General features: G+C 51.4%; 1 protein-coding gene across 11 annotated transcripts in view; it reads left to right on the forward strand.

Moving 5' to 3' along the window:
• Positions 1 to 536: 536 nt before the first annotated feature.
• BBX (BBX high mobility group box domain containing) overlaps positions 537 to 12,660 on the forward strand; it is a 139,796-nt gene continuing 127,672 nt past the window's right edge. For 2 of the 11 annotated variants that reach the window (XM_035315074.1, XM_035315076.1), the window contains exons 1-3: positions 537 to 662; positions 1,910 to 1,912; positions 3,246 to 3,318. In XM_035315074.1, coding sequence (XP_035170965.1) covers positions 547 to 662; positions 1,910 to 1,912; positions 3,246 to 3,318 — 192 coding nt within the window. In that variant the 5' untranslated portion in view covers positions 537 to 546. Of the gene's footprint in view, positions 663 to 1,058; positions 1,160 to 1,402; positions 1,528 to 1,742; positions 1,913 to 3,245; positions 3,340 to 12,660 lie in introns of those variants that run through there. The other 9 variants (XM_035315082.1, XM_035315094.1, XM_035315080.1 and 6 more) reach the window with 7 other exon arrangements.

Genomic DNA, 12,660 nt, shown 5'->3' on the forward strand with positions numbered 1-12,660 from the left:
TCTGTGCTGTGGAAGAAACGAGCTGTGTTTCAGCGGTATTTCTGCCCCTCGCTGTCATGCCAACTGCAGCCTCAGGTCCGAGTCCCACCCGGAGGCAGCGGCGCAGGCAGCGGCGCTTCCACACACGCCACGAGAGGGAACGCGGCGTGTTTTCTCCCTCGTGAAGTGAATGCTTCGTGATGAGTGTGCCCGGACCCCGCTGAACTTCACGGGCACGCCGGTGGCGGTGCGGGGCGTGCTCGCGTCGTGCCCGGCTCCTGCAGCCTGAGGGGAGCTCTCCCCGCCCGGGCTGCCCTCACGCTCCGGCTGCGGGACGGACAGACGGACGGACAGAGACCCGAGCCGAGCTTTGTGTGAGGGAGCGTGAGCGGCCGTGTGAGGCGAGGAGTGTGTGCTCGGCGTGTGCACCGCCAGTGTGTGTGAGTGTGAGTGTGTGTGTGTGTGTGTACCAGCGGCTCCCCGGCGGGGCGCCGCGGGTGTAACGGCGCCGCTGTATGGCTGCCGGGCCCGTCCGTCAGCGCGGCGGCCAATGGCGGGCCGCCTTACATGGCGGGGGGGTGTTGTGGCGCTGCCCGGCTTGCATGGCTCCGCGCGGAGCCGCGCTGCGAGCCGGGGGGGCCGCGCCGTGCGCCGGGCCGGGGGGCGCCCCGAGCCCCGACCAGGTGAGCCCCGGGCCGGGGCGCGCCGCCGGGGGATTCTCGGCGGCGGCGGCCGGCGGTCGGTCCTGCTGCCTGCCTCCGTCCCTCCTCAGCCCTGCCCGCGTTGGAAAGTTTGGGCAGGGGAGGACGGGTGGGTGCGCGGCTGCCCGGCAGGGAGGGCAGGGGCGCTGCGTGGGGAGGGGGGGCGAGTCGCAGCGCGGTGCATCGCGTTAAAAAACAGCAATAATAGTAATAAGAATAGTCAGAAAGCGAGGGGAGAAGCGCAGGGAGGAGGCAGGGGTAGGCCAGCCGGTGCCAGGCTGCGCTGGGAAGCAGGCACCTCTCGCCGCCGCCGAGAGGCAAGAGCGGCGGGGAGGAAGGGGAAGGAGGAGGAGGAGGAGGAGGAAGGCCAGCCATCGGCGGCCGCTCGGTGCCCGGCCGCGGGGGGACCTGCCGGGGACATCGCGGCGGGCGGGCAGAACCGAAACTTCATCCCGAGGGGCGAGCGGCTGCGCCCCGCGGTACGGGCTGCCGGGGCGGGGGGCAGCGGGGGGGCGAGACCCTCGAAACGGAGCCGGGGGGAGCCGGGGAGGGGGCGCGATCCGGCCGCCGGGAGGGGAACGCGGTCGGGGGGGCGATCCGGCGCCCACCCGGACACGGAGAGCGGCCGGGCTCGGCCGGGAGTTGGGCTCCGCGTTTTCCGGTAGGCAGCGGCGGAGCCCCCGGGGGGGCGGCCCCGGGGGGCGGGCGTGGGGGGCCGGGGGGTGTCGGTAAGTTTGGGGCGGAGAGCCGCCCGGCTGCCTGCCTGCCTGCCTGCCTGCCTCCGGGAGGGAGGAGGAGGAGGAGGGTGGGAGGCAGGCCTCGGCCGCGTCAAGTCGTCGCAGCGGAGGTAAGTTGTGACATTGGGTGGTCGCGATGACAGAAAACTTGGCGGGGGCCCCCCCGGGGAGGGGGCCGCCGCCTCGGGGGGGGGCTCCGGGCGCCGCCGGGAGCCGGATGGGTGCGCGGCTGTTATTCGCTGCTGCGAGATCGGGTCGCTGGTAAATTACAGAAAGCAGCAGCCCTCCTCCTCCTCCTCCTGCTGCTTCTCCTCCTCCTCCTCCCCCCACCCCCGCCAGCCGCTTCGCTCTTCCTCCTCTCGGGTTTATTTGCAATGTATGAAACTTGCATGGCCGTGGGGAGAGCCGATCCGGGGTAGGCTTGCGAGGAGGAGGAGGAGGAGGAAGGGAGGGAGGGAGGGAGCCGCGTTAATCCCGGGCGCCGTGCGGCAGCAGGTTTGCGTTGGAAATATCGGCAGCAGCCCGCCGCCGGGGGAGGCAGGCAGGCAGGCAGGGAGGGAGGTAAAAACGCAGCGATGCGAGGGGCACCGGCGGGCTGCCAGGGGAAGGGCCGCGGGGGTTTAACCGCGCCGGGGGCGGATTCGCCACTTTTTTTATTATTATTATTTATTGTTACGCCGAGGGAGGCCCCGGCGTTGTAAAAGTTGTTGTTTTTGGCGTGGGTTTTTTTTTTGTTGTTGTTGCTTTTCTTTTTTCGGAGGTGAGCGAGTGCGTGCGGGAGGGGAGGCCGCCAGGCCGGCGGTGGTCACTCGGGCCTGGGGCGCCGAAACCATTGCCCGTCCTGCCGGTGACACGTCCCGGTCCCGCGGAGGGGAGTGCGGGGGGGGCCGGCGCCCGTGCGGCTCCCCCGGCACCCGTGTGGCTCCTCCGGCGCCGCCGCCTCCTCCTCCTCCTCCTCTTCCTCGCCGGTGGCAGCGGGATGATGGCCCGGGCCCGCGGGGAGGAGGAGGGGAGCAGCGGGCAGGGAGGCGGCCGCCGGCCGGAGCCCACCGGGAGGGCGGCGGTGGGAGTCGGGGGGAGCCCCCCGCGGCCCGTCCCCGCCCGGCCGCCCCCGGCAGAGTTTCCCCCCCGGGAGGGTGAGGTTGGTGCGGCGCCTCGCTGCTCCTCGCCTCCCCCCTCAAAGCAAGATGGACTCTCTCTCGCCTCTCCTCTGCCTCCCGCACTCTCTTGCTCTCCCCCTCTCCTCCCCGGGGCTTGTCAGCCGCCGGGATCGACATTTTGCAACTAAGGCGCAAACTTGATGCTGACCGGCAGCGGGCTGGGGGCGCCGCCGCCGCCGAGGGGCGTGCGTGTGTGTGCGTGTGTATGCGTGTGTGAGAGAGACACAGAGACCCTGCCGGGAGCGGCGGGCTCTCTCCATGTTTAATACCTTTCCTTCCCTCCCCACCCCGCAGCCCGGATGCCGGTGGCCCTGCACTTCGCACGGGCGGCGGCGGCGGCGGCCTGGGGCCCAGCGCCCTGCCGGTGCCCCCCCGCCGGGCCGCGGGGCCCTCGCCGGGACTCGAACCGGCGGCCGCGGCGGCGCCGGGCCCACCCGCGGCAGCGGCGCCTCTTTTGTTCGTGCCCCCCGTGTGTGTCCCCTCACGCACACCCCTTTTGTCCGCCTCCCCTCACGCACGACCCTCCCCGAGGGTCTTGCAGGGGGGCTCGGGTGGCGTGGGGGCTCGGCGAGCGCTGGCCTCGAGCGGTGGGGTCTCGCCCCGCGCTGGGCTGCGATGCTGTGGAGCCGCGGCGTGCTGACGGTGTGCCTCTGTTCGGTACTTTATAGGTCACTATCACATGACGAAGGCGTTGAGACAGCTTCATCTTCGTCTGGCTGTAATTTCCATTTGCCTTCCTGGGTGAGTACTCTGCTCTCCTCGGTACGACGGGGCTCCTCTCGCCGTTACGTTATGCCTGCGGGATGGGATGCTCCTTTGGGTCCAGCCACCTCAGGAAGCACCTCTGCTCCCGGTGCTCGGAGCCGCTGCTAGGCTGCAAAGTTGGTCTGAGTGACCCCAGGATGAACGGGCTGTACCTACTCGGATCTCCCCTCGCTTCTTCCCTCTTCTTTCTCTCCTCCTCTTTCTTTAAACCTCACTTTGTAAAGACGATCAGTTAATTGACTTGGGGCTAAAGTTTCAAGCCAAAGTAACGTTGAAACATGCAAAGTGCGATGTGGAGGTCAGAAACTCGCTGAGAATGTGAAGTCCTCTTAAAATTCATTGGTGGGGAGAAAACACAGGAGAAATCAACAATTAGAACAGATCATGGGAAATCTGTAGAGGTTGAGAATCAGTGAGAAGTTCAACGTCACCGCAGTACGACTACAACAGGAGTTGGTTCAGTTTTCACACGTAAACAGAGTTAATTAGAATTCCATCCGTACCCTTTCTGCGTTACCGTTTTTTCTTTTGGCATTGATTAATGCAGGTACCTATCAGTCTGAAAGACAAATCCTACTGACTGACTTACCAGTACTCCTAAGCTTTTCAGCACACAGCTTCTTCTTCTGTCTGTATGCTGTGGAAAAGTTTTAACGCCTTTTGAACAGTTTGGCACTTTTTAAACCGAAGTGGACATGGTAATCCAAACGGGAGACTGTAATTTTGAGGGGTCACGTTCATCGAAGGCATAAAGTGTGTGCCATGTGAAGCGCTTTTCCTACAGGCGCCCATGCTGGCACTGAACTGCTTTAGGCCCAAAATGGGGAAGTGGGAGGCAATAAATACATGTAATTTTTTTCCTGGTAGTTTAGTATACATAGTTGAAAACAAGACAAGACGTGTATTTGGGGTAAGCTTAGCCCTCATAAATGCGAATGATTAATAATGTTCTCCTGACCTTTTCTAGTCTGTATATAGGAGACACAGGATAAGTGATGGTCCCAAACACGCTGGCTCAAAGGGGACCGTTGGGAGCAGCTGTTCTTCTGCGATACTGTGGCTGCAAGCCTATTCCTACGGCTGGGGTAACCACTGTGCAGAGGTGGCTCAAAGGAAGGGTTCTGCCTGTTCTCCAGCTCCTGGAGAATTGCACCTAAATTTCAATTTTCCAGATTTTATGGGCAGCGAGGTTGGTACGTGTAGGTCTGAGGCTATAAACAGCAAATTAAATTACCGAAATTCTTTATGACAGACTGGTTGCATAGGAGAATATTGCTTTCTGGTTTATAGCATTGCTGACATCAAGGATCGTGTTCAGAGTAGAGTAATTGATGCAACAGTTTTTACAAAGTAGGACCACTCTTGGAAATTCAAAAACTGGCTGACAGGCTTCAAACTGTTGTTCAGAGCTGAATGTGAACACACTGATTTTTGGATGTAACTTTCTGCACTTTCAGGTAAGAGTTAGATTAGAGGGCTGTAAGTATTGGGGATTTCTTTCTTTATTTGGAGTATTAGCAAAAGGTACCGAGCAAGAACACCTCGTGGACCTTGCCCCACTCAGGTAGTCTCTTCAGTCATTCAGCCATGTAGTGGCTTCAGCTTTGGGTGATGGAGCCTTTTGGATGTGTGGGACTTTAATCCTAGAAATGAAGCGGTGGTCATAATCTCCCTGCAGCTTCTAAGAAGTGCAAACCTCAGTTTTGCGCACAGTGCTAAATGTAGCTCTTGCCTAATATTGAGCTGTCATGAGCAAATGGCGAAGAAGAGAAGGGTAGAGTATCTTTTTGAAGAAAAAGTCACAGTAGAAGCTTTAGAGGAAGCTGAGAAGTACATTTCCTCATAGCTTAAACGTAATAAAAATAACGTGGCTATTTAAGGGGCGAACAGAGTTTTCAGTAGATTTGTCCACACCTAGAAACTTCCATTTACTGTAGGGGGCTCTTATTTTGGGAAAAGTGAAGACTTGTTTTATTACACAGTTCTTAGTAAAGTAGCTATTCATGAAGGGAGTTCAGTAAGTCAGCCTTGGCGTACACGAGAGGGCTGGATTCTGGTCTTGGGTAACATGCACCAGGTGGGGTGCTGGTGTGTCGCAGCCTAGAAGGGGGAGATTCACTTGGGAAGGGGCCATGAGAACAGCTCAAAAATTGGCCACAGCCTCAAAAGTTTGTTGCACACTACCCCTCCTCTCAGCATAGCGAGCTGATAACTGTTTCAAAGCAGACACACAATTTAGGGAACTTTTATGTAGGTTTTAGTGTTGGGGTAACTTCAAACACTTAAGAAACTTGCCCTGGATGCTTTTGAGTTCTTGGGGGCTCCTCGCTGTTAATCCAGCACCTGCAGGACTTCTCTTGGTTTCAGCAGGAGTTTCCTTTAGGAAAGTACTGTAGGAGTGATGGTGAGAGGAATTTGTCCATGTTTATTTTCCCATTCAATGGAGAAAATCCTTTCTCTTTCATAGCTGCTGTGTGTATAATTAGAGATATTAAATGTCACATTCTCCACATAAAGTATTGGAGGTAACTATGCATTTACATTTCTGTTCCATCCAGAAGGATTGTAATGCACTTTATTCATAAATTAGCGGGTCCATGGCTTGCGATCCTATAAGCATGTGAACATCCTTAAACACAGGACTAGTCTTGTTAAATTCACTAATACGATTGCTCCCATTCAGAACTGAAAGTTACTCCAGGCTGCTGCTGCTCGTGGTCTGTGGGCTGAGGATATGCAACGTCCTGGCACAGGGCTTGTAGCAGAGTGTTGTGCAGGAAGGAAACTTTGACCAACTGGACTGGGGAGAAGTACTCTTCCATCACAGGTGGCAGTGGGGAGCAAGCAGGTGAAGTAGGCGATGTGTGTGCACCCTCGCACGGAGGCTCTGCTGTAGCATAAAGGTTGTAAACACACCTCCGGTGACATCCAGGCAGCTGTGGGGTGACACGCTGCCTCTTTGGACAGTACGGTGCACGTATGCTGCTCAGGACTTCAAGTTTATGTGAGTCTGGTGGCTCCCAGATGGAGGAAGATGCTACAAATAAAAGCTGGCACTGAACTGAAACTCTAGTCTTAACTTTGGGCTGCCACAGACTCTCTTGTCACCTCTGGCAAGTGATACAGTTAAAACCAGAGGCTGCCTTCCAAGTTTTGGACCCAACTCAGCACCCATGCCTTGCACGAGGGTGGCCCGCTGAAGCTGCTCGTGGAGCCAGCGGCACTGCCGAGGGCAGCTGGAGGCTTGCAGGGTCAGAGTTTACTCTTGGAAACTCAGCCATATGTCCCTTCTCCACCTGCAAATGGAGACTGATGATACTTCCCTGTATCATTAAATCATATGGTGCCCATATATGGGAACAGTTTACCTGAGCGAATTAGGTTTGTTTTAAAGCAGTATGAATAGTGCTTTGCCTTGCTGTAACAATTTATGCTTTCTTTATTACTTAGGAGTCTGTAAAGCTGGCTTGACATAATAGTCATGTGTATTTCAAAATGCTTCTTGAGGAAAGAACAGTTAAAAAGTCAACTTTCTTCTGTAGTATTATCTTTATTCCTTTTCCTCCTGCTTTTTCCCCCTCATTCTGGTGGTGTCATTGTCAAAAGATTTTTTGTTCTGATTTACTTCAAGAGATCGTTAGAACTGACTTCTGTTTTTTCACTACTGCTGCAATTTTTTATTTTATTTTTTTAAAGATTGGTGATAACGCCCTGTTTCTATCCGAGAGCAGTGTGCTGAGCCTGGTACTAGTGGCTGCATGTGAATTTCACAAAAGACTCCCACAGCTGTCACTATCCTTGGAAGATTTCAGAAGGGGCAAGACCTGAACCAGCGTAAGGGTTACTCATATTTTAGGAGTGAATTGAAGGCCTGCTGTTAAACTGCACTGCTTTAAAATAAATAAATCACACATTCATCTCTGAATGGTGTTGTTAATAACTGGCAGTTGCAGGCATTGCCTTGTTCATGTGCTTGTGTCCTGTCTGGCAAAGTGCATAAGCCACATCATGCACCCCAAAACAAGGAACAATCACTTTTATCCATGTTTTAGGCATCTGAGATACCTCAAACAGTGAGGCACTGGAGGCTTGCCTGCAGTCACTTAGCAGGTTAGCGTGAGCAGGGAATGCAATAAGAACAACTCCTTGGTTGTGTCCTTTCCCTTGGTGCGCGCTACCTCTGAACCTTTCCTAGTAAATGCTTGTCTTGACAAGTGAGTAGTTTCACTGGATTCTCTGCCAGTTGGGCATCTCTCGTTAATACCCAGCTTCCTTCATAATGCTACTTTAAAAACATAAATTAGAGTGGTGTGAAGTTGCTAATTGTCGATTCAGTGATATTTATTGACAGGAAGGCCTAAAGTAGAAAGAGAGTAAAGTAGGAGGAAAACTTACTTGGAGTTTTTGCCACTTAATGTGGTATTTAAGCCATTGTGTATATTACACTATTTAATGCTGACTTCTCTGTGTTAACTTTATATTATAAAGGTATTGTTTTTCACGGGGATTTGTTTTTAAATATGCGTTGGTCTGAATGGTTCTTTATAATTAGATCAATATTCATAATCTAATGCTGAGTCACAGTTAACTTTCTTATGGAACATACAATTGACAGAAGAGGCTGCTCTGGCACTCTGGCCATATTTTGATAAATAGGGTAAGTTACCAATTTAAACTCTTATTTCTAAACCCAGTAAACACATTCCGTGCTGTAAGATTTTAAGATTTGCTGAAAACAAGTGTTTCACTACTGTGAATGTGAGTTGGCTTTGATTTTAAAATAGAGCTCTTATTTGAAGAGGAAAGCAAACTTCACTTGGTGCACAAGTATAGACCTAATTGTAGTATTCTCACAATGGTAGCAGCATTTTATTATTTTTAGTAGTTATAGATGTGATTGCATAAAAGATGGATCGACAAAGAGGAAAAGCATGTTTTTGACACTTTCCTGTGTTCCTGCCTTTTCCTTTGTAGGACGCAAATGCATAATGTAATAGCAAGTCCTTATAAGCATGGACAATTCAGCATGTGAAAATAAACTAGCTTCAGGCATCTCTGTGTACAAAGAAAGCTAGTACAACAAAAATTCAATTTTTAGCGGGGGGAAAGAAAGTTAACTGGATTTTGTGAAATTACACTAAGGAAATCACTTGCTTAGGAAGTGTGGAATTTTTATCGTCAGTCTTCCACCTGGGTGTTTCAATGTAAATGTTTTTAGAAAACGTGGAAATCGCTGCAAGTAAGAAACGGCATTTTACTGACCCTTTGTGGTACTGAGGGTCTCCTTCAGCAAAATTGAAAGAGATTCAGCGGACTTCTACAACACGGGATCCACAGGACTTAATTCAGGTGGAAGCTGTCTTGACAAGAAGCTTAACAAATCATGTCTTCACCTTCCCCAGCTGGTTGAGGGGAATGGCAAGGTGCTTCATCCCTGTGTCTGCTTTTTGTCTTTTTTTTTTTTTTTCTGAAGGCAACACATACGTAGCAAACTGTTGAGGAGCCTGCTCTGAGACACTGCATCCACGCTGACCCTGCGCCCTGCCTTGGAGTTGCTCTCCTTTCTCCCCATGTTGGAGTAGCACCAGGAAGGTTTCTGCCATCCACGTTCTCAGGAGGGACTTTTCCAGGGCCAGGCGCACACATGAAGACTGGCTCCTTGTCAGTGCTGATGACAGATGAGTTGGCCCATGGCAGGATTCAAGTGAGGAAAGCTAAAACCTGCTCCGGGGCCCCTGTTGGGCTGGGCCATGTCTTGGTGACTGCGCTGTGCGGCTGAGCAGCACCTTTAGCAGGAGGGGGACTGCTTCATGTACTTCACTGCTGCTTGGCTGGTGGCTTCAAACCCATACCTTTCAGTTATTTCCCCACTATGTCTTTTTCTGCCAGTTATGTAAGGATTTTTAAGCATGTGCACTGTCAGAAGTCATCTTTCTTCTTTTTTCCTCTTCTTTCTTTTTTTCCCCATTTGTACCCACGTCCTACACAGACAGGAATTATCTGACAGCGCTTGCGAGAGCTCTTGGGAGCGGGTAAGGCATGGCACGTGACGTGGTAATAGTTGGGATTGGCTTTTGCAGTAGTATAGTAAGTCTTCTGACTTCTATGAAACAAATTATCCTAGGTTTTTGTTTCAGTGTGTGACAAAATGTGTTATTTTGTGGTCATCAAAGCAATATTTAAGAGTACGACGTCGTGAGAGATTTGGAAGTGAAGCTTGATAAAGAAAACCTTGGTAGAGAAAGGAGGGAGTGAGGGAAAATTTGATTTCTTATCTCTTTCCATTCTTTTCAGTGTGAAATAGCTCCACAAAAGGTGGCAGAGCTGAAACATGGGGTTATTCAGCATTAAAACCCACCCGTGAAAGTTAATTGGAAGTTGCTTTTTTTGTTGTTTCGTTGTTTGTTTTGCCAGGCCAATGAAAAGTGCGCTATTGTGGCTGGTCATGTTTGATTTGCTTTCCACGAGTTTCCTTTGAGCTATAGCAGATCTATAGTGAGCCGCATCGTGCTGGTATTTCTTTATTATGTTTTCCTTATGGGGTAAAGCATGGGGATGGCTCTGCATCTCATCCTTAGTCCCGCAGCTACACCTGTGCAACCGTATTCCTGAACAAAAAGCAAGAAGCAGAGCTATATCAGCAACGTGCACCCCTTCACAGATCTGCCTGAGGTTGCTGGTAGCCTGCAATTCCTCGGGAAAGCTGCAAATTTTGCATTATTCTTAATTATTGATGTGCAGATAGTCCCGCCAGGGTCACGCACCCGGTGCACTTGGTAATCAGTGCACAAGCTTACGGGCAGTCCCTGCCTGGCGGTGAGCACTAGAGGAAGGGCTGGGAAGAGAGGCAGCGCTGAAATGAGCAGAGGTCTGCAAGTGGGAAAGGGGTGGGAGAGCCTCAAGCGTGAGAGCACCGTTTGGTAGATGTACCTCTTCTGGACTTGCACAGTTACTGTGCGAGTGTGTTTGCTTCCCGAGTGTGTTACGTGGCTCAGCAAGGAAAGCGTTTTGATGCACTGCAAAGCAGTGGCTGAGGAGTATAGATTGGGAAAGAAGTAGTGTTATTCTTTCTCTTTGCAGAAGGTTTCTTTGTACCCAGATTTCACGTTATGTAGTGCAAACTGCCCACCTGGCTCAGTTCTTGAAATCGGTGAATGCTCTGCCACAAACTCATGAGTTGCAGCACTTACTTCTTGTTCGGATGTCTGATAATTCTTTTTTTTTTTTTTTTTTTTTTTTTTTTCTTTAAGTAAAATGTCTCTATTTGTATTTCTTCCTTCTAATTTGTTTGGGATACTCTCTCATACATTGTGCTAAACATCAGTCATCAAGGGCTCGTAATGCATTTTGACACAAGTGGGCAAAATTGCAGCATGATCCGGCACTGATTGTAGAGCTATGGCACAGGAATTAATAAGAAAATAAAAATAGCATCATTAATTTCCAGCTGCTTTTGGAGAAACAGGTGTTTCTAGGGGGAAATTTGGTGTCTGCAAAATGAAGAGTGACAAAGCTGGTAGTGAATACATTGAAGCAGGTAACTGTTCAGAATTTGCACCCTCCGTTCCATTGATTGGAAAGGTGTTCCAGTGCCTACAGAGTAAACAGAAGTTCCCGTGTCCCTCACTGAAGGCTGTTGGACTAATTAAGGAGCACAAGCGTCAGAGCCAGAGCAAGGGGAGGAAGTCTTCAATTTTATTTATCAGTATAGAAAACCTTAAATAAGGGAAGTAAGGCATGGACGGCTGTGTGGAACTGTTGGTTGAATGTGTCCCTTTCCCGTTAACCCAAAAGAGAGCTGCCTGCACATGTGTCAGAGGAAAACTGTTCTCAGCTGTTCCCCTCGATATTAACTCAGTATTTTCCTTGCACCTCAAATACCTGCCTGCCTCTGCATTGCTGCAGAGCACCAAGTGCTGTCATGGAATAATTTCTATGACTAAAGATTTTCTGAGCAAAACCTGGTGTTGCAAGAGCCCTCACAGGGCTTGGATGGTTGGCTTCATCCACAGGAAGCTATCAGAGGAGCCTGGACATGTGGCCACGGACTTTGCCATCTCCACGTGCATCGCTGCTCCTGCAGGCTGCCCGGTCATTCAGGTGAGAGCTCCCAACACCCGCCAAGTCTTCCTGGCTTGTAAGCAGCGTTGGAAGATGCTGCCCCTCGGAGAGACACGTACGGAGGACACTGGTTATGTATCCACACGTGGCAGTGGACTCCTGGCGGTGTCGCCAGCCTGCGAGGCCACAAGGATGCTGGAGCTGCTGCGAAGAGCAGGCAGGCTTTGTCTTGTCCGAGGGCTGTGCTGCTGCTCTCTGTGCCACGGCGATGTGGTTCCTGCGTGCGGCCCTGGCTGGTCCCACGGGGCTGCCTGCGGAGTTTGTTGTCGCTCTTCGTTAAGGGAGATGGACGGCAGGGAAAGGCACAGTGGAGGGGAGGTGGTTGTTGCAGACATCTCCATGCAGGTCCGGTCCCCCTGCGAGGACAGTACCTGCTCTCTGCCAAGGATGCTGCAGAAAATCACGGTGTTTTTGGAGCACTGTCAGACTTTGCAGACACTGATGCTCTGCTTCAGCCCTGCTCAGGGCAGGCGGAGTGAAAGTGGGGAGGTTTTTGCACCCAATTGTCCTGGCTTTTGTGAGCCCCTGGGTGCACACTTAGCCTTGCCACCGTGGTGCGTTGGCATTCCAGTTCTCTCTATTGAACTGATTTAAATCGTGGCTGTAGTCAGTCAGCGCTTGGTTTAAATCAGTACTTTTAATCTCATTTTGCTTTGGTATTTTTGTATTTGTTTTCTCAGAGGCAATCTCTATTGGTAGATGACCGTTAAAATGCGTTGCTAAATATAGCCTTTACACTAAATTTGGCACTTCTTTTTTGTTAGTTCAGAGGCTGCAGTGTATGCCCGCACATTTTCTAAATTATTACATGGCTTACATGCATTTATTTAGTTTGCAACTGTTAGAAAGTTTTCCTTTAGGATGTGACAAATCATACTTCTCTTAAATTGTGGCCCTTGAGTCCTGTTTAAGGTAACACGTGCACAAGCACACACGTGCACACACACACAAGTTAATGCAAAGAGTGTTTGCATGTAATGTTTTAATCAAGGTATTGTCCTTGATAAGGTAGCAGATTCTGATGTAACCAAACCAAGCTTTTAGACCCGGGAAATCTAAGCCCTGTCTGTTTTGCTTTCTCAGATGAGGTGGAAAACATGCTTTCTTGCTTTTTCAGTTCCCTGTAAGTTTTTCAACTTTACCCCAAACTCACTTAAATGACTAACCTGGAGCAAAGACATTTTCTATACAACTGCA

Source organism: Oxyura jamaicensis, chromosome 1 (genome assembly GCF_011077185.1).
Source record: "Oxyura jamaicensis isolate SHBP4307 breed ruddy duck chromosome 1, BPBGC_Ojam_1.0, whole genome shotgun sequence".
Taxonomy (NCBI): domain Eukaryota; kingdom Metazoa; phylum Chordata; class Aves; order Anseriformes; family Anatidae; genus Oxyura; species Oxyura jamaicensis.